At 42.9% G+C, this 24,491-nt stretch overlaps 1 protein-coding gene across 2 annotated transcripts in view; it reads left to right on the top strand.

Annotated features, from left to right (window-relative positions):
- LOC139755006 (maternal embryonic leucine zipper kinase-like) overlaps positions 1-24,491 on the top strand; it is a 304,773-nt gene that overhangs the window by 46,833 nt on the left and 233,449 nt on the right. For both annotated transcript variants that reach the window (XM_071672913.1, XM_071672914.1), the window contains exons 3-4: positions 2,047-2,197; positions 2,436-2,545. In XM_071672913.1, the coding sequence (XP_071529014.1) occupies positions 2,047-2,197; positions 2,436-2,545 (261 nt within the window). The remainder of the gene's footprint in view (positions 1-2,046; positions 2,198-2,435; positions 2,546-24,491) is intronic.

The following is a 24,491-nucleotide window of genomic DNA, read 5'->3' as shown; positions in this document are numbered from 1 at the left end:
TGCTGTCAGTGGATTGAAGCAGGGCATGTGAAGTGTCTGGGGTAAACCATGGAAAGCTGTGTAGGTATGTATATTTGCGTGTGTGGACGTATGTATATACATGTGTATGGGGGGGGGTGGTTGGGCCATTTCGTCTGTTTCCTTGCGCTACCTCGCAAACGCGGGAGACAGCGACAAAGTATAATAAAAAAAAAAAAAAGTTTGTTGAGTATTCCTGGTAAATTATATGGGAGGGTATTGATTGAGAGGGTGAAGGCATGTACAGAGCATCAGATTGGGGAAGAGCAGTGTGGTTTCAGAAGTGGTAGAGGATGTGTGGATCAGGTGTTTGCTTTGAAGAATGTATGTGAGAAATACTTAGAAAAGCAAATGGATTTGTATGTAGCATTTATGGATCTGGAGAAGGCATATGATAGAGTTGATAGAGATGCTCTGTGGAAGGTATTAAGAATATATGGTGTGGGAGGAAAGTTGTTAGAAGCAGTGAAAAGTTTTTATCGAGGATGTAAGGCATGTGTACGTGTAGGAAGAGAGGAAAGTGATTGGTTCTCAGTGAATGTAGGTTTGCGGCAGGGGTGTGTGATGTCTCCATGGTTGTTTAATTTGTTTATGGATGGGGTTGTTAGGGAGGTGAATGCAAGAGTTTTGGAAAGAGGGGCAAGTATGCAGTCTGTTGTGGATGAGAGAGCTTGGGAAGTGAGTCAGTTGTTGTTCGCTGATGATACAGCGCTGGTGGGTGATTCATGTGAGAAACTGCAGATGCTGGTGACTGAGTTTGGTAAAGTGTGTGAAAGAAGAAAGTTAAGAGTAAATGTGAATAAGAGCAAGGTTATTAGGTACAGTAGGGTTGAGGGTCAAGTGAATTGGGAGGTAAGTTTGAATGGAGAAAAACTGGAGGAAGTAAAGTGTTTTAGATATCTGGGAGTGGATCTGGCAGCGGATGGAACCATGGAAGCGGAAGTGAATCATAGGGTGGGGGAGGGGGCGAAAGTTCTGGGAGCCTTGAAGAATGTGTGGAAGTCGAGAACATTATCTCGGAAAGCAAAAATGGCTATGTTTGAAGGAATAGTGGTTCCAACAGTGTTGTATGGTTGTGAGGCGTGGTCTATGGATAGAGTTGTGTGCAGGAGGGTGGATGTGCTGGAAATGAGATGTTTGAGGACAATATGTAGTGTGCGGTGGTTTGATCGAGTAAGTAATGTAAGGGTAAGAGAGATGTGTGGAAATAAAAAGAGTGTGGTTGAGAGAGCAGAAGAGGGTGTTTCGAAATGGTTTGGTCACATGGAGAGAATGAGTGAGGAAAGATTGACCAAGAGGATATATGTGTCAGAGGTGGCGGGAACGAGGAGAAGTGGGAGACCAAATTGGAGGTGGAAAGATGGAGTGAAAGAGATTTTGAGTGATCGGGGCCTGAACATGCAGGAGGGTGAAAGGCGTGCAAGGAATAGAGTGAATTGGAACGATGTGGTATACCGGGGTCGACGTGCTGTCAGTGGATTGAACCAGGGCATGTGAAGCGTGTGGGGTAAACCATGGAAAGTTCTGTGGGGCGTGGATGTGGAAAGGGAGCTGTGGTTTCAGTGCATTATTACATGACAGCTAGAGACTGAGTGTGAACCAATGGGGCCTTTGTTGTCTTTTCCTAGTGCTACCTTGCACACATGAGGGGGGAGGGGGTTGTTATTCCATGTGTGACGAGGTGGCGATGGGAATAAATAAAGGCAGACAGTATGACTTATGTACATGTGTATATATGTGTATGTCTGTGTGTGTATATATATGTGTACATTGAGATGTATGGGTATCTATATTTGCGTGTGTGGACATGTATGTATATACATGTGTATGTGGATGGGTTGGGCCATTCTTTCGTCTGTTTCCTTGCACTACCTCGCTAACGCAGGAGACAACGACAAAGCAAATGAATAAATGATCTTTAGACTGTTGAAGTTATTGTATACGTTTCTGTCACATTTTCTGATATAAGATATATGTAAATATACTCCTGCATTACCATATTTTGATCAAAAGCATGTATTTTTACAGGAAGATTTGCCTCGCATTTATTTGGAAATCGATGCTATGAAGCAGCTTTCTCACCAGCATGTTTGTAAGCTCTATCAGGTGCTTGAGACTGACTCAAAATTAATCATGGTTCTTGAATATTGTCCTGGAGGAGAATTATTTGACTATATAGGTAAATACGGTTTCAGTTATGTGTGAAAATTTAAATGAATTTTGATTTATTGATTTATGAATATTTATTGAATTTTTGATGAGATATATATTTCCCACCGTATAAGATGTGGCCCTTATATAGCAGGGATTATATTGCACGAAAATAATGCCAAATCATCAGCAGATAAGATGCAGGGTGCTGTTTGAAAACTTATTTAGAAAAGAGTGATATACAAAGTAACTTCTCATTTGCACAGTTGAAAGAGACAGACTTGAAGAAGATGAGGCAAGAATGTTTTTCCGACAAATTACTTCTGCTGTAGCATACGTCCACAATATGGGCTATGCCCATAGAGATCTTAAACCAGTAAGTTGAACATAGTAGTTGAATTTGTAGATGTTTTTGGTTTTAAATCAGTTCTAGGATTGATAGGCATCCCCTTTCTCTGTTTATCTATGTCTTTATTTCTGATGCCTGTTCCCTCTGAGAACTCCCATTAATGGGATGGCCACTGCAAAAGAATCTCCATTTATCTCTGTCCATATGTACATTGCTTGCATATACCATTCCATGCATTTGTCCTTCATTTCTGTACCTCCAGTACTCTTTTTCTTTCTATTTCCCCATGTCTCAGGCGGTCTTCCTCTCACTCCAACCCCTTTAATCGTGCTATCATACACTCTCCCTGTAAACTCTCTGTCTTTCCACATGCCCAAACCAACTCAAAGTATTGATTCTCACCCAATGTACCATTCCACAAACTTATTTCCTTTGCATTCCCTGCCATACCACATATCTTAGACATCCCCCCCCCCCTTCCCATTTCTTCATTCCATTTAGTTATACCACATGCACCTCACAAGTAGCTTATGTCCACAGCCTGGATTCTTGGCCTCTGTGACTAATTCCATGTCTATGTTTCAGCCTCATAGGTCAGGACTATGGTGTCCCCTAATTCTTTTTTCTTTTCCATACTTACACCTTTGCCCTCCATTATTCTATGTAAGGGGCCATTGACTTTTCTATCAGTACTGCTCTCTCCCTTATCTCTTATTCTGTATCATCTGACTTACCCAAAGTAGCTTCTAAATACTTAAATTCTCTCACCTCTTCCACTCTTTCTCCTCCCACATCTATAACACAGATTACTACACATTGTTGTTTTACTGTATAGTGTGTTTGCAAACTCTACACTTTCATTCTGTTTCCTTTCACACACCATTACTTTACTTTTACTTAAACGTACCTTCAATCGCTTATGCTTTGACACATCATGAAACACGCTGACATCTTTCTACAACTCCCCTTCACTCTCGCCAAAAAATGCAGTATCATCCTCAAAAACAGACTATTTTGCTGTCCACCATGCCTGAATACCACACTCAATCTCTGCACCCCTTTTTGTAGCTTTATATTCACCTTTTTTATCACTCCATCCATATATGATATTTAAAAAGCCATTTTCATATCATTCGGCACTACTTTACACCCGCATATATATTGAAACTCACCCAGCTTTCCATCCACTCATACACATTCATTTACTACTCTACAGAAGGCTCTCACATCATCCAATAATTGACCCCTTCCCTTACCCCATGTATCATTTATACATACCATAAAGCTCTTCACCACTTCCATTAACAACACTGAACACTGTGTTTTATTTTATGTATTATACTTAGTCACTGTGTTATACTTTGTCTCCTGTGTTAGCGAGGTAGTGCAAGGAAACAGACGAAAGAATGACCCAACCAACCCACATACACGTTTATACATACATGTCCACACACGCACATGTACACCAATTATACCCTCAACTGCCACGTTACTCGCCTTCGCATTTAAATCACCCATCACTATAACCTGTCTCATGATCCTTCTTCTCATGACCAGGTACATAGACACCAATGATCACTCCTCTCTCTCTCCATTCACTTTTAGTTTCGTCGGCATCAATTTAAAATTTGCTTTCTTGCGCTCTGTGGTGAAGAGCTTGTGGATTTGTGTGCTGAAAAAAGACTGGTGATTGGGAATACCTAGTTTAAAAAGATATACATAAGTATACGTATGTGAGTAGGAGAGATGGTCAAAGGGCATTATTGGATTACATGTTAATTGATAGGTGTGTAAAAGATACTTTGGATGTTAATGTGTTGAGAGGGATAGCTGGAGGAATATCTGATCAGTGTCTAGTGGGGGCGAAGGTGAAGATTTGTAGAGGTTTCCAGAAAAGAAGAATGTTGGGGTGAAGATAGTGGTGAGAGTAAGTGAGCTTGTAAAGGAGACATGTGAGAAAGTATCCCGAGAGATTGAGTGTAGAATGGCAATAGGTGTGAATAAATGACGTGAGGAATGGGATGTATTTAGGGAAGTAGTGATGGCTTGCTCAAAGGATGCATGTGGCATGACAAAGGTGGGAGTTGAGCAGATTAGAAAGGGTAGTGGGTGGTGGGATGAAGTAAGGTTGTTAGTGAAAGAGAAAAGAGAAAGAGAGGCGTTTGGACAATATTTGCAGGGAAGTTGTGCAAGTGACTGGGAGAAAGTGGCAGGAGTTCAAGAGAATTCAAGGGAAAGGTGCAAGAGGTGAAAAAAGAGTGCGAATGAGAGTTTGGGTGAGAGAGTATCATTAAATTTTAGGGAGATTAGAAATGTTTTGGAAGGATGTAAATAACATGCGGAAGACAAGAGAACAAATGGGAATACCAGTGAAGGGGACAAGTGGGGAGGTAATAACAAGTAGTGGTGAAGTGAGAAGGAGATAGAGTGAGTATTTTGAAGGTTTGTTGAATGTGTTTCATCATAGAGTGAAAGATATAGGGTGTTTTGGTCGGGACGGTTTGTGAAGTGAGAGTGTTAGGGAGAATGATTTGGTAAACAAAGAGGTAGTGAAAGCTTTGCGGAAGATGAAAACTGGCAAGGCGGTGGGTTTGGAAGGTATTACAGTGGAATTTATTAAAAAAGGGGTGACTGTGTTGTTGGTTCATTGGTAAAGTTATTCAGTGTATGTATAAATCATGGTGAAGTGCCTAGAATTGGCAGAATGCATGCTTAGTGCCATTGTACAAGGTCAAAGGGAATAAAGGTGTGTTCAAACTACAGAGGCATAAGTTTGATGAGTATTCCTGGCAAGTTATATGGGAAGGTATTGATGGAGAGATAAAGGAATGTACAGAACATCAGACTGGGGAAGAGCAGTGTGGTTTCAGAAGTGGTAGAGGATGTGTGGATTGGGTTTTTGCTTTGAAAAATGTATGAGATTTATTTTTCATTTATTTTGCTTTGTCGCTGTCTCCCGCGTTAGCGAAGTAGTGCAAGGAAACAGACGAAAGAATGGCCCAACCCACCCACATACACATGTATATACATACACGTCCACACACACACATATATACATACCTATACATCTCAATGTATACATATATATACACACACAGACATATACATATATACACATGTACATAATTCATACTTTCTGCCTTTATTTATTCAAATCGCCACCTCGCCACACATGGAATAACAACCCCCTCCCCCCTCATGTGTGCAAAGTAGCCGTAGGAAAAGACAATAAAGGCCCCATTCGTTCACACTCAGTCTCTAGCTGTCATGTAATAATGCACTGAAACTACAGCTCCCTTTGCACATCCAGGCCCCACATAACTTTCCATGGTTTACCCCAGACGCTTCACATGCCCTGGTTGAATCCATTGACAGCACGTCGACCCCGGTATACCACATCGTTCCAATTCACTCTATTCCTTGCACGCCTTTCACCCTCCTGCATGTTCAGGCCCTGATCACTCAAAATCCTTTTCACTCCATCTTTCCACCTCCAATTTGGTCTCCCACTTCTCCTTGTTCCTCTGCCTCTGACACATATATCCTCTTGGTCAATCTTTCCTTACTTATTCTCTCCATGTGACCAAACCATTTCAAAACACCCTCTTCTGCTCTCTCAACCACACTCTTTTTATTTCCACACATCTCTCTTACCCTTACATTACTTACTCGATCAAACCACCTCACACCACATGTTGTCCTCAAACATGTCATTTCCAGCACATCCACCCTCCTGCGCACAACTCTATCCATAGCCCACGCTTGCAACCATACAACATTGCTGAAACCACTATTTCTTCAAACATACCCATTTTTGCTTTCCGAGATAATGTTCTCGACTTCCAAACATTCTTCAAGGCTCCCAGAACTTTCACCCCCTCCCCGACCCTATGATTCACTTCCACTTCCATGGTTCCATCTGCTGCCAGATCCACTCCCAGATATCTAAAACACTTTACTTCCTCCAGTTTTTCTCCATTCAACCTTACCTCCCAGTTGATTTGACCCTCAACCCTACTGTACCTAATAACCTTGCTCTTATTCACATTTGCTCTCAACTTTCTTCTTTCACACACTTTACCAAACTCAGTTACCAGCTTCTGCAGTTTCTCACATGAATCAGCCACCAGTGCTGTATCATCAGCAAACAACAACTGACTCACTTCCCAAGCTCTCTCATCCACAACAGACTGCATACTTACCCCTCTTTCCAAAACTCTTGCATTCACCTCCCTAACAACCCCATCCATAAACAAATTAAACAACCATGGAGACATCACACACCCCTGCCGCAAATCTACATTCACTGAGAACAATCACTTTCCTCTCTTCCTACATGTACACATGCCTTACATCCTCGATAAAAACTTTTCACTGCTTCTAACAACTTTCCTCCCACACCATATATTCTTAATACCTTCCACAGAGCATCTCTATCAACTCTATCATATGCCTTCTCCAGATCCATAAATGCTACATACAAATCCATTTGCTTTTCTAAGTATTTCTCACATACATTCTTCAAAGCAAACACCTGATCCACACGTCCTCTACCACTTTGAAAACACACTGCTCTTCCCCAGTCTGATGCTCTGTACTTGCCTTCTTCCTCTCAATCATTACCCTCCCATATAATTTACCAGGAATACTCAACAAACTTATACCTCTGTAATTTGAGCACTCACTTGTATCCCCTTTGCCTTTGTACAGTGGCACTATGCAAGCATTCTGCCAATCCTCAGGCACCTCACCATGAATCATACATACATTAAATAACCTTACCAACCAGTCGACAATACAGTCACCCCCTTTTTTAATAAATTCCACTGCAATACCATCCAAACCTGCTGCCTTGCCGGCTTTCATCTTCCGCAAAGCTTTTACTACCTCTTCTCTGTTTACCAAATCATTTTCCCAAACCCTCTCACTTTGCACACCACCTCGACCAAAACACCCTATATCTGCCAGTCTATCATCAAACACATTCAACAAACCTTCAAAATACTCATTCCATCTCCTTCTCACATCACCACTACTTGTTATCACCTCCCCGTTAGTCCCCTTCACTGAAGTTCCCATTTGCTCCCTTGTCTTACGCACTTTATTTACCTCCTTCCAAAACATCTTTTTATTCTCCCAAAGATTTAATGATACTCTCTCACCCCAACTCTCATTTGCCCTCTTTTTCACCTCTTGCACCTTTGTCTTGACCTCCTGCCTCTTTCTTTTATACATCTCCTGCTCATTTGCATTTTTTCCCTTCAAAAATCGTCCAAGATATACTTAGAAAAACAGATGGGATTGTATGTAGGATAAATGGATCTGGAGAAGGCATATGATAGTATCGATAAAGGTTCTTTGTGAAAGATTTAACATTATGTAGTGTGGGAGGTAAGTTGCAAGAATCAGTGAAAAGTTTTTACCAAGGATGTAAGGCATGTGTACGAATAGGAAGAGAGGAGAGTGATTGGTTCCCAGCGAAGGTCTTTCCTCTGTAGGGGTGTGTGATATCCCCATGTATGTTTAATTTGTTTATGGATGAGGTGGTCAGGGAGGTAAATGCAAGAGTTTTGGAGAGAGGAGCGAATATGCAGTCTGTTGTGAAAAAGAGGGCCTGGGAAGTGAGTCAGTTATTGTTCGCAGATGATACAGCTCTGGTGGCTGATTCGGGTGAGACTCTGCAGGGGCTGGTGACTGAGTTTGGTAAAGTGTGTGATGGGAGAAAGTTGAGAGTAAATGTGAATAAAGGTGAGGTTAAGTGCACTCGGGTTAAAGGACAAGTTAAATGGGATGTAAGTATGAATGGAGGAAAACTAGAGGAAGTGAAGAGTTTTAAATATATAGCAGTGGACCTAGCAGCAGATGGAACCATGTAAGGGGAAGGGAGTAACAGGGTGGGAGAGGGGGCAAAGGTTCTGGAAGTGATGAGGAATGTGTGGAAGGAGAGAATGTTATCTTGGAGAGCAAAAATGGATATGTTTGAAGGAATAGTGGTTCCAACAATGTTATATGGTTGTGAGACATGGGCTATAGATAGGGTTGTATGGAGGAGGGTGGATATGTTGAAAATGAAGTGTTTAAGTACAATATGTGGTGTGAGGTGGTTTGATCAAGTAAGTAATGAAAGGATAAGAGAGATGTATGGTAATAAAAAGAGTGTGATTGAAAGAGTGGAAGAGGGTGTTTTGAAATGGTTTAGACACATGGAGAGAATGAGTGAGGAAAGATTAACAAAGAGGATATATGTGTCAGAGGTAGAAGGAACCAGGAGAAGTGCAAGACCAAATTGGAGGTGGAAGGAAGGAGTCAAAAAGATTTTGAGCAATCAGGGCCTGAAGGTACAGGAGGGTGATAGGCGTATAAGGAATAGAGAGGATTGGAACTATGTGGTATACCGGGATCGACATGCTGTCAATGGACTGAACCAGGTCATTAGAAGATTCTGGGGTAAACTATGGAAACGTCTGTGGGGCCTAGATGTAGTTAGGGAGCTGTAGTTGCAGTGCATTACACATGACAGCTAGAGACTAAGTATGAATATATATAAAGTAAATAAGTAAACAGAAGGCGACTAAAGGGGATGGAAGCAGGGGGCCAGAAACCCTCCCCTCCTTGTATTTTTACTTTCTAGTAGGGGAAACAGAAGGAGTCATGTGGGGAGTGCTCATCCTCCTCGAAGGCTCAGATTGGGGTGTCTAAATGTGTGTGGATGTAGCCAAGATGAGAAAAAAGGAGAGATAGGTAGTATGTTTGAGGAAAAGAACCTGGATGTTTTGGCTCTGAGTGAAACGAAGCTCCAGGGTAAAGGGGAAGAGTGGTTTGGGAAAGTCTTGGGAGTGAAGTCAGGGGTTAGTGAGAGGACAAGAGCAAGGGAAGGAGTAGCACTACTCCTGAAACAGGAGTGGTAGGAGTATGTGATAGAGTGTAAGAAAGTAAACTAGATGGGTAAAACTGAAAGTGGATGTAGAAAGATGGGTGTTAATTGGTGCATATGCACCTGGACACGAGAAGAAAGATCATGAGAGGCAAGTGTTTTGGGAGCAGCTGAGTGAGTGTGTTAGTAGTTTTGATGCATGAGACCGGGTTATGGTGATGGGCGATTTGAATGCAAAGGTGAGTAATGTGGCAGTTGAGGGAATAATTGGTATACATGGGGTGTTCAGTGTTGTAAATGGAAACGGTGAAGAGCTTGTAGATTTATGTGCTGAAAAAGGACTGGTGATTGGGAATGCCTGGTTTAAAAAGCGAGATATACATAAGTATACGTATTTAAGTAGGAGAGATGGCCAGAGACCGTTATTGGATTACGTGTTAATTGATAGGTGTGCGAAAGAGAGACTTTTGGATGTTAATGTGCTGAGAGGTGCAACTGGAGGGATGTCTGATCATTATCTTGTGGAGGCGAAGGTGAAGATTTGTATGGGTTTTCAGAAAAGAAGAGAGAATGTTGGGGTGAAGAGAGTGGTGAGAGTAAGTGAGCTTGGGAAGGAGACTTGTGTAAGGAAGTACCAGGAGAGACTGAGTACAGAATGGAAAAAGGTGAGAACAAAGGAGGTAAGGGGAGTGGGGGAGGAATGGGATGTATTTAGGGAATCAGTGATGGCTTGCGCAAAAGATGCTTGTGGCATGAGAAGCGTGGGAGGTGGGCAGATTAGCAAGGGTAGTGAGTGGTGGGATGAAGAAGTAAGATTATTAGTGAAAGAGAAGAGAGAGGTATTTGGACGATTTTTGCAGGGAAAAAATGCAAATGAGCAGGAGATGTATAAAAGAAAGAGGCAGGAGGTCAAGAGAAAGGTGGAAGAGGTGAAAAAGAGGGCAAATGAGAGTTGGGGTGAGAGAGTATCATTAAATTTTAGGGAAAATAAAAAGATGTTTTGGAAGGAGGTAAAGAAAGTGTGTAAGACAAGGGAGCAAATGGGAACTTCAGTGAAGGGGGCTAATGGGGAGGTGATAACAAATAGTGGTGATGTGAGAAGGAGATGGAGTGAGTATTTTGAAGGTTTGTTGAATGTGTTTGATGATAGAGTGGCAGATATAGGGTGTTTTGGTCGAGGTGGTGTGCAAAGTGAGAGGATTAGGGAAAACGATTTGGTAAACAGAGAAGAGGTAGTAAAAGCTTTGTGGAAGATGAAAGCCGGCAAGGCAGCAGGTTTGGATAGTATTGCAGTGGAATTTATTAAAAAGGGGGGTGACTGTATTGTTGACTGGTTGGTAAGGTTATTTAATGTATGTATGACTCATGGTGAGGTGCCTGAGGATTGGCGGAATGCTTGCATAGTGCCATTGTACAAAGGAAAAGGGGATACAAGTGAGTGCTCAAATTACAGAGGTATAAGTTTGTTGAGTATTCCTGGTAAATTATATGGGAAGGTATTGGTTGAGAGGGTGAAGGCATGTATAGAGCATCAGATTGGGGAAGAGCAGTGTGGTTTCAGAAGTGGTAGAGGATGTGTGGATCAGGAGTTTGCTTTGAAGAATGTATGTGAGAAATACTTAGAAAAGCAAATGGATTTGTATGTAACATTTATGGATCTGGAGAAGGCATATGATAGAGTTGATAGAGATGCTCTGTGGAAGGTACTAAGAATATATGGTGTGGGAGGCAAGTTGTTAGAAGCAGTGAAAAGTTTTTATCGAGGATGTAAGGTATGTGTACGAGTAAGAAGAGAGGAAAGTGATTGGTTCTCAGTGAATGTCGGTTTATGGCAGGGGTTTGTGATGTCTCCATAGTTGTTTAATTTGTTTATGGTTGGGGTAGTTAGGGAGGTGAATGCAAGAGTTTTGGAAAGAGGGGCAAGTATGCAGTCTGTTGTAGATGAGAGAGCTTGGGAAGTGAGTCAGTTGTTGTTCGCTGATGATACATCGCTGGTGGGTGATTCATGTGAGAAACTGCAGAATCTGTTGACTGAGTTTGGTAAAGTGTGTGAAAGAAGAAAGTTAAGAGTAAATGTGAATAAGAGCAAGGTTATTAGGTACAGTAGGGTTGAGGGTCAAGTGAATTGGGAGGTAAGTTTGAATGGAGAAAAACTGGAGGAAGTAAAGTGTTTTAGATATCTGGGAGTGGATCTGGCAGCGGATGGAACCATGGAAGTGGAAATGAATCATAGGGTGGGGGAGGGGGTGAAAATTATGGGAGCCTTGAAGAATGTTTGGAAGTCGAGAACATTATCTCGGGAAGCAAAAATGGGTGTGTTTGAAGGAATAGTGGTTCTAACAATGTTGTATGGTTGCGAGGCGTGGGCTATGGATAGAGTTGTGCACAGGAGGGTGGATGTGCTGGAAATGAGATGTTTGAGGACAATATGTGGTGTGAGTTGGTTTGATCGAGTGAGTAATGTAAGGGTAAGAGAGATTTTTTTTTTTTTTTTTTTTTTTTTATACTTTGTCGCTGTCTCCCGCGTTTGCGAGGTAGCGCAAGGAAACAGACGAAAGAAATGGCCCAACCCCCCCCCATACACATGTACATACACACACCCACACACGCAAATATACATACCTACACAGCTTTCCATGGTTTACCCCAGACGCTTCACATGCCTTGATTCAATCCACTGACAGCACGTCAACCCCTGTATACCACATCGCTCCAATTCACTCTATTCCTTGCCCTCCTTTCACCCTCCTGCATGTTCAGGCCCCGATCACACAAAATCTTTTTCACTCCATCTTTCCACCTCCAATTTGGTCTCCCTCTTCTCCTCGTTCCCTCCACCTCCGACACATATATCCTCTTGGTCAATCTTTCCTCACTCATTCTCTCCATGTGCCCAAACCATTTCAAAACACCCTCTTCTGCTCTCTCAACCACGCTCTTTTTATTTCCACACATCTCTCTTACCCTTACGTTACTTACTCGATCAAACCACCTCACACCACACATTGTCCTCAAACATCTCATTTCCAGCACATCCATCCTCCTGCGCACAACTCTATCCATAGCCCACGCCTCGCAACCATACAGCATTGTTGGAACCACTATTCCTTCAAACATACCCATTTTTGCTTTCCGAGATAATGTTCTCGACTTCCACACATTTTTCAAGGCTCCCAAAATTTTCGCCCCCTCCCCCACCCTATGATCCACTTCCGCTTCCATGGTTCCATCCGCTGACAGATCCACTCCCAGATATCTAAAACACTTCACTTCCTCCAGTTTTTCTCCATTCAAACTCACCTCCCAATTGACTTGACCCTCAACCCTACTGTACCTAATAACCTTGCTCTTATTCACATTCACTCTTAACTTTCTTCTTCCACACACTTTACCAAACTCAGTCACCAGCTTCTGCAGTTTCTCACATGAATCAGCCACCAGCGCTGTATCATCAGCGAACAACAACTGACTCACTTCCCAAGCTCTCTCATCCCCAACAGACTTCATACTTGCCCCTCTTTCCAGGACTCTTACATTTACCTCCCTAACAACCCCATCCATAAACAAATTAAACAACCATGGAGACATCACACACCCCTGCCGCAAACCTACATTCACTGAGAACCAATCACTTTCCTCTCTTCCTACACGTACACATGCCTTACATCCTCGATAAAAACTTTTCACTGCTTCTAACAACTTTCCTCCCACACCATATATTCTTAATACCTTCCACAGAGCATCTCTATCAACTCTATCATATGCCTTCTCCAGATCCATAAATGCTACATACAAATCCATTTGCTTTTCTAAGTATTTCTCACATACATTCTTCAAAGCAAACACCTGATCCACACATCCTCTACCACTTCTGAAACCGCACTGCTCTTCCCCAATCTGATGCTCTGTACATGCCTTCACCCTCTCAATCAATACCCTCCCATATAATTTACCAGGAATACTCAACAAACTTATACCTCTGTAATTTGAGCACTCACTCTTATCCCCTTTGCCTTTGTACAATGGCACTATGCACGCATTCCGCCAATCCTCAGGCACCTCACCATGAGTCATACATACATTAAATAACCTTACCAACCAATCAACAATACAGTCACCCCCTTTTTTAATAAATTCCACTGCAATACCATCCAATCCTGCTGCCTTGCCGGCTTTCATCTTCCGCAAAGCTTTTACTACCTCTTCTCTGTTTACCAAATCATTTTCCCTAACCCTCTCACTTTGCACACCACCTCGACCAAAACACCCTATATCTGCCACTCTGTCATCAGACACATTCAACAAACCTTCAAAATACTCATTCCATCTCCTTCTCACATCACCACTACTTGTTATCACCTCCCCATTTACGCCCTTCACTGAAGTTCCCATTTGCTCCCTTGTCTTACGCACTTTATTTACCTCCTTCCAGAACATCTTTTTATTCTCCCTAAAATTTACTGATAGTCTCTCACCCCAACTCTCATTTGCCCTTTTTTTCACCTCTTGCACCTTTCTCTTGACCTCCTGTCTCTTTCTTTTATACTTCTCCCACTCAATTGCATTTTTTCCCTGCAAAAATCGTCCAAATGCCTCTCTCTTCTCTTTCACTAATACTCTTACTTCTTCATCCCACCACTCACTACCCTTTCTAAACAGCCCACCTCCCACTCTTCTCATGCCACAAGCATCTTTTGCGCAATCCATCACTGATTCCCTAAATACATCCCATTCCTCCCCCACTCCCCTTACTTCCATTGTTCTCACCTTTTTCCATTCTGTACACAGTCTCTCCTGGTACTTCCCCACACAGGTCTCCTTCCCAACTCACTTACTCTCACCACCTTCTTCACCCCAACCTTCACTCCTCTTTTCTGAAAACCCATACTAATCTTCACCTTAGCCTCCACAAGATAATGATCAGACATCCCTCCAGTTGCACCTCTCAGCACATTAACATCCAAAAGTCTCTCTTTCGCACGCCTGTCAATTAACACGTAATCCAATAACGCTCTCTGGCCATCTCTCCTACTTACATAAGTATACTTATGTATATCTCGCTTTTTAAACCAGGTATTCCCAATCATCAGTCCTTTTTCAGCACATAAATCTACAAGCTCTTCACCATTTCCATTTACAACACTGAACACCCCATGCATACCAATTATTCCCTCAACTGCCACATTACTCACCTTTGCATTCAAATCACCCATCACTATAACCCGGTCTCGTGCATCAAAACCGCTAACACACTCATTCAGCTGCTCCCAAAACACTTGCCTCTCATGATCTTTCTTCTCATGCCCAGGTGCATATGCACCAATAATCACCCACCTCTCTCCATCAACTTTCAATTTTACCCATATTAATCGAGAATTTACTTTCTTACATTCTATGACATACTCCCACAACTCCTGTTTCAGGAGTATTGCTACTCCTTCCCTTGCTCTTGTCCTCTCACTAACCCCTGACTTCACTCCCCAGACATTTCCAAACCACTCTTCCCCTTTACCCTTGAGCTTCGTTTCACTCAGAGCCAAAACATCCAGGTTCCTTTCCTCAAACATACTACCTATCTCTCCTTTTTTCACATCTTGGTTACATCCACACACATTTAGGCACCCCACTCTGAGCCTTCGAGGAGGATGATCACTCCCCGCGTGACTCCTTCTTCTGTTTCCCATTGTATGGTTGCGAGGCGTGGGCTATGGATAGAGTTGTGCACAGGAGGGTGGATGTGCTGGAAATGAGATGTTTGAGGACAATATGTGGTGTGAGTTGGTTTGATCGAGTGAGTAATGTAAGGGTAAGAGAGATGTGTGGAAATAAAAAGAGTGTGGTTGAGAGAGCAGAAGAGGGTGTTTTGAAATGGTTTGGTCACATGGAGAGAATGAGTGAGGAAAGATTGACCAAGAGAATATATGTGTCAGAGGTGGAAATTGGAATTGGAGGTGGAAAGATGGAGTGAAAAAGATTTTGAGTGATCGGGGCCTGAACATGCAAGAGGGTGAAAGGCGGGCAAGGAATAGAGTGAAGTGGAACGATGTTGTATACCGGGGTCGGTGTGCTGTCAGTGGATTGAACCAGGGCATGTGAAGCGTTTGGGGTAAACCATGGAAAGTTCTGTGGGGCGTGGATGTGGAAAGGGAGCTGTGGTTTCGGTGCATTATTACATGACAGCTAGAGACTGAGTGTGAACGAATGGGGCCTTTGTTGTCTTTTCCTAGTGCTACCTTGCACACATGAGGGGGAAGGGGTTTGTTATTTCATGTGTAGCGAGGTGGCAATGGGAATGAATAAAGGCGGACAGTATGAATTAGGTACATGTGTATATATGTATATGTCTGTGTGTGTATATATATATGTATACGTTGAGGTAGTGGTAGAGGATGTGGTAGAGGATGTGTGGATCAGGTGTTTGCTTTGAAGAATGTATGTGAGAAATACTTAGAAAAGCAAATGGATTTGTATGTAGCATTTATGGATCTGGAGAAGGCATATGATAGAGTTGATAGAGATGCTCTGTGGAAGGTATTAAGAATATATGGTGTGGGAGGCAAGTTGTTAGAAGCAGTGAAAAGTTTTTATCGAGGATGTAAGGCATGTGTACGTGTAGGAAGAGAGGAAAGTGATTGGTTCTCAGTGAATGTAGGTTTGCGGCAGGGGTGTGTGATGTCTCCATGGTTGTTTAATTTGTTTATGGATGGGGTTGTTAGGGAGGTAAATGCAAGAGTTTTGGAAAGAGGGGCAAGTATGAAGTCTGTTGGGGATGAGAGAGCTTGGGAAGTGAGTCAGTTGTTGTTCGCTGATGATACAGCGCTGGTGGCAGATTCATGTGAGAAACTGCAGAAGCTGGTGACGGAGTTTGGTAAAGTGTGTGGAAGAAGAAAGTTAAGAGTAAATGTGAATAAGAGCAAGGTTATTAGGTACAGTAGGGTTGAGGGTCAAGTCAATTGGGAGGTGAGTTTGAATGGAGAAAAACTGGAGGAAGTGAAGTGTTTTAGATATCTGGGAGTGGATCTGTCAGCGGATGGAACCATGGAAGCGGAAGTGGATCATAGGGTGGGGGAGGGGGCGAAAATTTTGGGAGCCTTGAAAAATGTGTGGAAGTCGAGAACATTATCTCGGATAGCAAAAATGGGTATGTTTGAAGGAATAGTGGTTCCAACAATGTTGTATGGTTGCGAGGCGTGGGCTATGGATAGAGTTGTGCGCAGGAGGATGGATGTGCTGGAAATGAGATGTTTGAGGACAATGTGTGGTGTGAGGTGGTTTGATCGAGTAAGTAACGTAAGGGTAAGAGAGATGTGTGGAAATAAAAAGAGCGTGGTTGAGAGAGCAGAAGAGGGTGTTTTGAAATGGTTTGGGCACATGGAGAGAATGAGTGAGGAAAGATTGACCAAGAGGATATATGTGTCGGAGGTGGAGGGAACGAGGAGAAGAGGGAGACCAAATTGGAGGTGGAAAGATGGAGTGAAAAGGATTTTGTGTGATCGGGGCCTGAACATGCAGGAGGGTGAAAGGAGGGCAAGGAATAGAGTGAATTGGAGCGATGTGGTATACAGGGGTTGACGTGCTGTCAGTGGATTGAATCAAGGCATGTGAAGCGTCCGGGGTAAACCATGGAAAGCTGTGTAGGTATGTATATTTGCGTGTGTGGACTTGTGTATGTACATGTGTATGGGGGGGGTTTGGGCCATTTCTTTCGTCTGTTTCCTTGCGCTACCTCGCAACCGCGGGAGACAGCGACGAGGTATAAAAAAAAAAAAAAAATACGTTGAGGTGTATAGGTATGTATATTTGCATGTGTGGACGTGTATGTATATACATGTGTATGTTGGTGGGTTGGGCCATTCTTTCGTCTTTCCTTGCGCTACCTCGCTAATGCGGGAGAGAGTGACATACTAAGATTAAAAAATAAATAAAAATGACTCATGGTGAGGTGCCTGAGGATTGGCGGAATGCTTGCATAGTGCCATTGTACAAAGGCAAAGGGGATAAAAGTGAGTGCTCAAATTACAGAGGTATAAGTTTGTTGAGTATTCCTGGTAAATTATATGGGAGGGTATTGATTGAGAGGGTGAAGGCATGTACAGAGCATCAGATTGGGGAAGAGCAGTGTGGTTTCAGAAGTGGTAGAGGATGTGTGGATCAGGTGTTTGCTTTGAAGAATGTATGTGAGAAATACTTAGGAAAGCAAATGGATTTGTATGTACCATTTATGGATCTGGAGAATGCATATAATAGAGTTGATAAAGATGCTCTGTGGAAGGTATTAAGAATATATGGTGTGGGAGGCAAGGTAGCACAAGGAAACAGACGAAAGAAATGGCCCAACCCACCCCCATACACAATGTATACACACACACGTCCACACACGCAAATATACATACCTATACATCTCAATGTACACATATGTATACATACACAGACACATACATATATACCCATGCACACAATTCACACTGTCTGCCCCCATTCACTCCCATCGCCACCTCGCCACACATGGAATACCTTCCCCCTCCCCCCTCATGTGTGCGAGGTAGCACTAGGAAAAGACAATAAAGGCCCCATTCGTTCACACTCAGTCTCTAGCTGCCATGCAATAATGCCCGAAACCATAGCTCCCTTTCCACATCCAGGCCCCACATAACTTTCCATGGTTTACCCCAGACGCTTCACATGCCCTGATTCAACCCACTGACAGCACGTCAACCCCGGTATACCACATCGATCCAATTCACTCTATTCCTTGCCCTCCTTTCACCCTCCTGCATGTTTAGGCCCCGATCACTCAAAATCTTTTTCACTCCATCTTTCCACCTCCAATTTGGCCTCCCACTTCTCCTCGTTCCCTCCACCTCTGACACATATATCCTCTTGGTCAATCTTTCCTCACTCATTCTCTCCATTTGCCCAAACCATTTCAAAACACCCTCTTCTGCTCTCTCAACCACGCTCTTTTTATTTCCACACATCTCTCTTACCCTTACATTACTTACTTGATCAAACCACCTCACACCACACATTGTCCTCAAACATCTCATTTCCAGCACATCCATCCTCCTGCGCACAACTCTATCCATAGCCCATGCCTCGCAACCATACAACATTGTTGGAACCACTATTCCTTCCAACATACCATGGTTCCATCCGCTGCCAGATCCACTCCCAGATATCTAAAACACTTTACTTCCTCCAGTTGTTCTACATTCAAACTTACCTCCCAATTCACTTGACCCTCAACCCTACTGTACCTAATAACCTTGCTCTTATTCGCAATTACTCTTAACTTTCTTCTTTCACACACTTTACCAAACTCAGTCACCAGCTTATGCAGTTTCTCACTTGAGGATATATATATATATATATTATTATTATTATTATTATACTTTGTCGCTGTCTCCCGCGTTTGCGAGGTAGCGCAAGGAAACAGACGAAAGAAATGGCCCAACCCCCCCCATACACATGTATATACATACGTCCACACACGCAAATATACATTGGCTTACCCCAGACGCTTCACATGCCTTGATTCAATATATATATATATATTTTTTTTTTGCTTTGTCGCTGTCTCCCGCATTTGCGAGGTAGTGCAAGGAAACAGACGAAAGAAATAGCCCAACCCACCACATACACATGTATATACATACGTCCACATACGCAAATATACATACCTACACAGCTTTCCATGGTTTACCCCAGATGCTTCACATGCCCTGATTCAATCCACTGACAGCACATCAACCCCGGTATACCACATCAATCCAATTCACTCTATTCCTTGCCCTCCTTTCACCCTCCTGCATGTTCAGGCCCCGCATCACACAAAATCTTTTTCACTCCATCTTTCCACCTCCAATTTGGTCTCCCACTTCTCCTCGTTCCCTCTACCTCCGACACATATATCCTTTTGGTCAATGTTTCCTCACTCATTCTCTCCATGTGCCCAATCCATTTCAAAACACCCTCTTCTGCTCTCTCAACCACGCCCTTTTTATTTCCACACATCTCTCCTACCCTTACGTTACTTACTCGATCAAACCACCTCACACCACACATTGTCCTCAAACATCTCATTTCCAGCACATCCATCCTCCTGCGCACAACTCTATCCATAGCCCACGCCTCGCAACCATACAACATTGTTGGAACCACTATTCCTTCAAACATACCCATTTTTGCTTTCCGAGATAATGTTCTCGACTTCCACACATTCTTTATGGCTCCCAGAATTTTCGCCCCCTCCCCCACCCTATGATCCACTTCCGCTTCCATGGTTCCATCCGCTGCCAGATCCACTCTCAGATATCTAAAGCACTTTACTTCCTCCAGTTTTTCTCCATTCAAACTTACCTCCCAATTGACTTGACCCTCAACCCTACTGTACCTAATAACCTTGCTCTTATTCACATTTACTCTTAACTTTCTTCTTTCACACACTTTACCAAACTCAGTCACCAGCTTCTGCAGTGTCTCACATGAATCAGCCACCAGCGCTGTATCATCAGCGAACAACAACTGACTCACTTCCCAAGCTCTCTCATCCCCAACAGACTTCATACTTGCCCCTCTTTCCAAAACTCTTGCATTTACCTCCCTAACAACCCCATCCATAAACAAATTAAACAACCATGGAGACATCACACACCCCTGCCGCAAACCTACATTCACTGAGAACCAATCACTTTCCTCTCTTCCTACACGTACACATGCCTTACATCCTCGATAAAAACTTTTCACTGCTTCTAACAACTTTCCTCCCACACCATATATTCTTAATACCTTCCACAGAGCATCTCTATCAACTCTATCATATGCCTTCTCCAGATCCATAAATGCTACATACAAATCCATTTGCTTTTCTAAGTATTTCTCACATACATTCTTCAAAGCAAACACCTGATCCACACATCCTCTACCACTTCTGAAACCACACTGCTCTTCCCCAATCTGATGCTCTGTACATGCCTTCACCCTCTCAATCAATACCCTCCCATATAATTTACCAGGAATACTCAACAAACTTATACCTCTGTAATTTGAGCACTCACTCTTATCCCCTTTGCCTTTGTACAATGGCACTATGCACGCATTCTGCCAATCCTCAGGCACCTCACCATGAGTCATACATACATTAAATAACCTTACCAACCAGTCAACAATACAGTCACCCCCTTTTTTAATAAATTCCACTGCAATACTATCCAAACCTGCTGCCTTGCCGGCTTTCATCTTCCGCAAAGCTTTCACTACCTCTTCTCTGTTTACCAAATCATTTTCCCTAACCCTCTCACTTTGCACACCACCTCGACCAAAACACCCTATATCTGCCACTCTGTCATCAAACACATTCAACAAACCTTCAAAATACTCACTCCATCTCCTTCTCACATCACCACTACTTGTTTTCACCTCCCCATTTGCGCCCTTCACTGAAGTTCCCATTTGCTCTCTTGTCTTATGCACTTTATTTACCTCCTTCCAGAACATCTTTTTATCCTCCCTAAAATTTAATGATACTCTCTCACCCCAACTCTCATTTGCCCTCTTTTTCACCTCTTGCACCTTTCTCTTGACCTCCTGTCTCTTTCTTTTATACATCTCCCACTCAATTGCATTTTTTCCCTGCAAAAATCGTCCAAATGCCTCTCTCTTCTCTTTCACCAATACTCTTACTTCTTCATCCCACCACTCACTACCCTTTCTAATCAACCCACCTCCCACTCTTCTCATGCCACAAGCATCTTTTGCGCAATCCATCACTGATTCCCTAAATACATCCCATTCCTCCCCCACTCCCCTTACTTCTATTGTTCTCACCTTTTTCCATTCTGTACTCAGTCTCTCCTGGTACTTCCTCACACAGGTCTCCTTCCCAAGCTCACATACTCTCACCACCCTCTTCACCCCAACATTCACTCTTCTTTTCTGAAAACCCCCCATGTATATATATATATATATATATATATATATATATATATATATATATATATATATATATATTTTTTTTTTTTTTTTCTTTTTTTTTATACTTTGTTGCTGTCTCCCGCGTTTGCGAGGTAGCGCAAGGAAACAGATGAAAGAAATGGCCCAACCCCCCGCCCATACACATGTATATACATACGTCCCCACACGCAAATATACATACCTACACAGCTTTCCATGGTTTACCCCAGACGCTTCACATGCCTTGATTCAATCCACTGACAGCACGTCAACCCTGGTATACCACATCGATCCAATTCACTCTATTCCTTGCCCGCCTTTCACCCTCCTGCATGTTCAGGCCCCGATCACTCAAAATCTTTTTCACTCCATCTTTCCACTTAAAATTTGGTCTCCCACTTCTCCTCGTTCCATCCACCTCCGACACATATATCCTCTTGGTCAATCTTTCCTCACTCATTCTCTCCATGTGCCCAAACCATTTCAAAATACCCTCTTCTTCTCTCTCAACCATACTCTTTTTATTTCTACACATCTCTGTTACCCTTACATTACTTACTCGATCAAACCACCTCACACCACATATTGTCCTCAAACATCTCATTTCCAGCACCTTCACCCTCCTGCGCACAACTCTATCCATAGCCCACGCCTTGCAACTATACAACATTGTTGGAACCACTATTCCTTCAAACATAGCCATTTTTGCTTTCCGAGATAATGTTCTCGACTTCCAAACATTCTTCAACGCTCCCAGGATTTTCACCCCCTCCCCCACCCTATGATTCACTTCCGCTTCCATGGTTCCATCTGCTGCCAGATCCATTCCCAGATATCTAAAACACTTTACTTCCTCCAGTTTTTCTCCATTCAAACTTACCTCCCAATTGACTTGACCCTCAACCCTACTGTACCTAATAACCTTGCTCTTATTCACATTTACTCTTAACTTTCTTCTTTCACACACTTTACCAAACTCAGTCACCAGCTTCTGCAGTTCCTCAGATGATTCAGCCACCAGCGCTGCATCATCAGCGAACAATAACTGACTCACTTCCCAAACTCTCTCATCCCCAACAGACTTCATACTTGCCCCTCTTTCCAAAACTCTTGTATTCACCTCCCTAACAACCCCATCCATAAACATATAGAAATGCTCTGTGGAAGGTTTTAAGAATATATGGTGTGGGAGGCAAGTTGTTAAAAGCAGTGAAAAGTTTTTATCGAGGATATAAGGCATGTGTACGTGTAGGAAGAGAGGAAAGTGATTGGTTCTCAGTGAAGGTAGGTTTGCGGTAGGGGTGTGTGATGTCTCCATGGTTGTTTAATTTGTTTATGGATGGGGTTGTTAGGGAGGTGAATGCAAGAGTTTTGGAAAAAGGGGCAAGTATGCAATCTGTTGTGGATGATAGAGCTTGGGAAGTGAGTCAGTTGTTGTTCGCTGATGATACAGCGCTGGTGGCTGATTCATGTAAGAAACTGCAGAAACTGGTGACTGAGTTTGGTAAAGTGCGTGAAAGAAGAAAGTTAAGAGTAAATGTGAATAAGAGCAAGGTTATGAGGTACAGGAGGTTTGAGAGTCAAGTCAATTGGGAGGTAAGTTTGAATGGAGAAAAACTGGAGGAAGTAAAGTGTTTTAGATATATGGGAGTGGATCTGGCAGCGGATGGAACCATGGGAACGGAAGTGAATCATAGGGTGGGGGAGGGGCGAAAATCCTGGGAGCCTTGAAGAATGTTTGGAAGTCGAGAACATTATCTCGGAAAGCAAAAATGGGTATGTTTGAAGGAATAGTGGTTCCAACATTGTTGTATGGTTGCGAGGCATGGGCTATGGATAGAGTTGTGCGCAGGAGGGCGGATGTGCTGGAAATGAGATGTTTGAGGACAATATGTGGTGTGAGGTGGTTTGATCGAGTAAGTAATGTAAGGGTAAGAGAGATGTGTGGAAATAAAAAGAGTGTGGTTTAGAGAGCAGAAGAGGGTATTTTGAAATGGTTTGGGCACATAGAGAGAATGAGTGAGGAAAGATTGACGAAGAGGATATATGTGTCAGAAGTGGAGTGAACGAGGAGAAGTCGGAGACCAAATTGGAAGTGGAAAGATGGAGTGATAAAGATTTTGAGGTATCAGGGCCTGAACATGCAGGAGGGTGAAAGTTGTGCAAGGAATAGAGTGAATTGGAACGATGTGGTATACCAGGGCCGACTTGCTTTCAATGGATTGAACCAGGGCATGTGAAGCATCTGGGGTAAACCATGGAACGTTCTCTGGGGCCTGGATGTGGAAAGGGAGCTGTGGTTTTGGGCATTATTACTTGACAGCTAGAGATTGAGAGTGAACGAATGGGGCCTTTGGAGTCTTTTCCTAGCGCTACCTCGCACACATGAGGGGGGAGGGGGTTGTTATTCTATGTGTGGCGAGGTGGCAATGGGAACAAATAAAGGCAGACAGTATGAATTAAGTACGTGTGTATATATGTCTGTGTGTGTATATATATGGGTGTACAATGAGATGTATAGGTATGTATGTTTGCATGTGTGGACGTGTATGCATATACATGTGTATGTGGGCGGGTTGGGCCATTCTTTCGTCTGTTTCCTTGCGCTACCTCGCTAACACGAGAGACAGCGACAAAGCAAAATAAATAATAAAATAAGTATATGTATATATATATTATACCTGGGGATAGGGGGGAAAGAATACTTCCCACGTATTCCCTGCGTGTCGTAGATGGTGACTAAAAGGGGTGGGAGCGGGGGGCTGGAAATCCACCCATCTCTATTTTTTTTTAATTTTTTCCAAAAGAAGGAACAGAGAAGGGGGCCAGGTGAGGATATTCCCCGAAAGGCCGAGTCCTCTGTTCTTAACGCTACCTCGCTAATGCGGGAAATGGCGAATAGTTTGAAAAAAAGAAAAAAGAAAATATATGTATATTTTTTTTTTTTTTTTTTTTTTTTGCTTTGTCGCTGTCGCCCGCGTGTGCGAGGTAGCGCAAGGAAAACAGACGAAAGAAATGGCCCAACCCACCCCCATACACATGTATATACATACACGTCCACACAGGCAAATATACATACCTACACAGCTTTCCATGGTTTACCCCAGACGCTTCACATGCCCTGATTCAATCCACTGACAGCACGTC

This window comes from Panulirus ornatus, chromosome 18 (assembly GCF_036320965.1).
Source record: "Panulirus ornatus isolate Po-2019 chromosome 18, ASM3632096v1, whole genome shotgun sequence".
In the NCBI taxonomy this organism is placed as follows: domain Eukaryota; kingdom Metazoa; phylum Arthropoda; class Malacostraca; order Decapoda; family Palinuridae; genus Panulirus; species Panulirus ornatus.
Note: the sequence above shows the minus strand (reverse complement) of the source record. Positions and strands in the feature narration are given on the sequence as shown.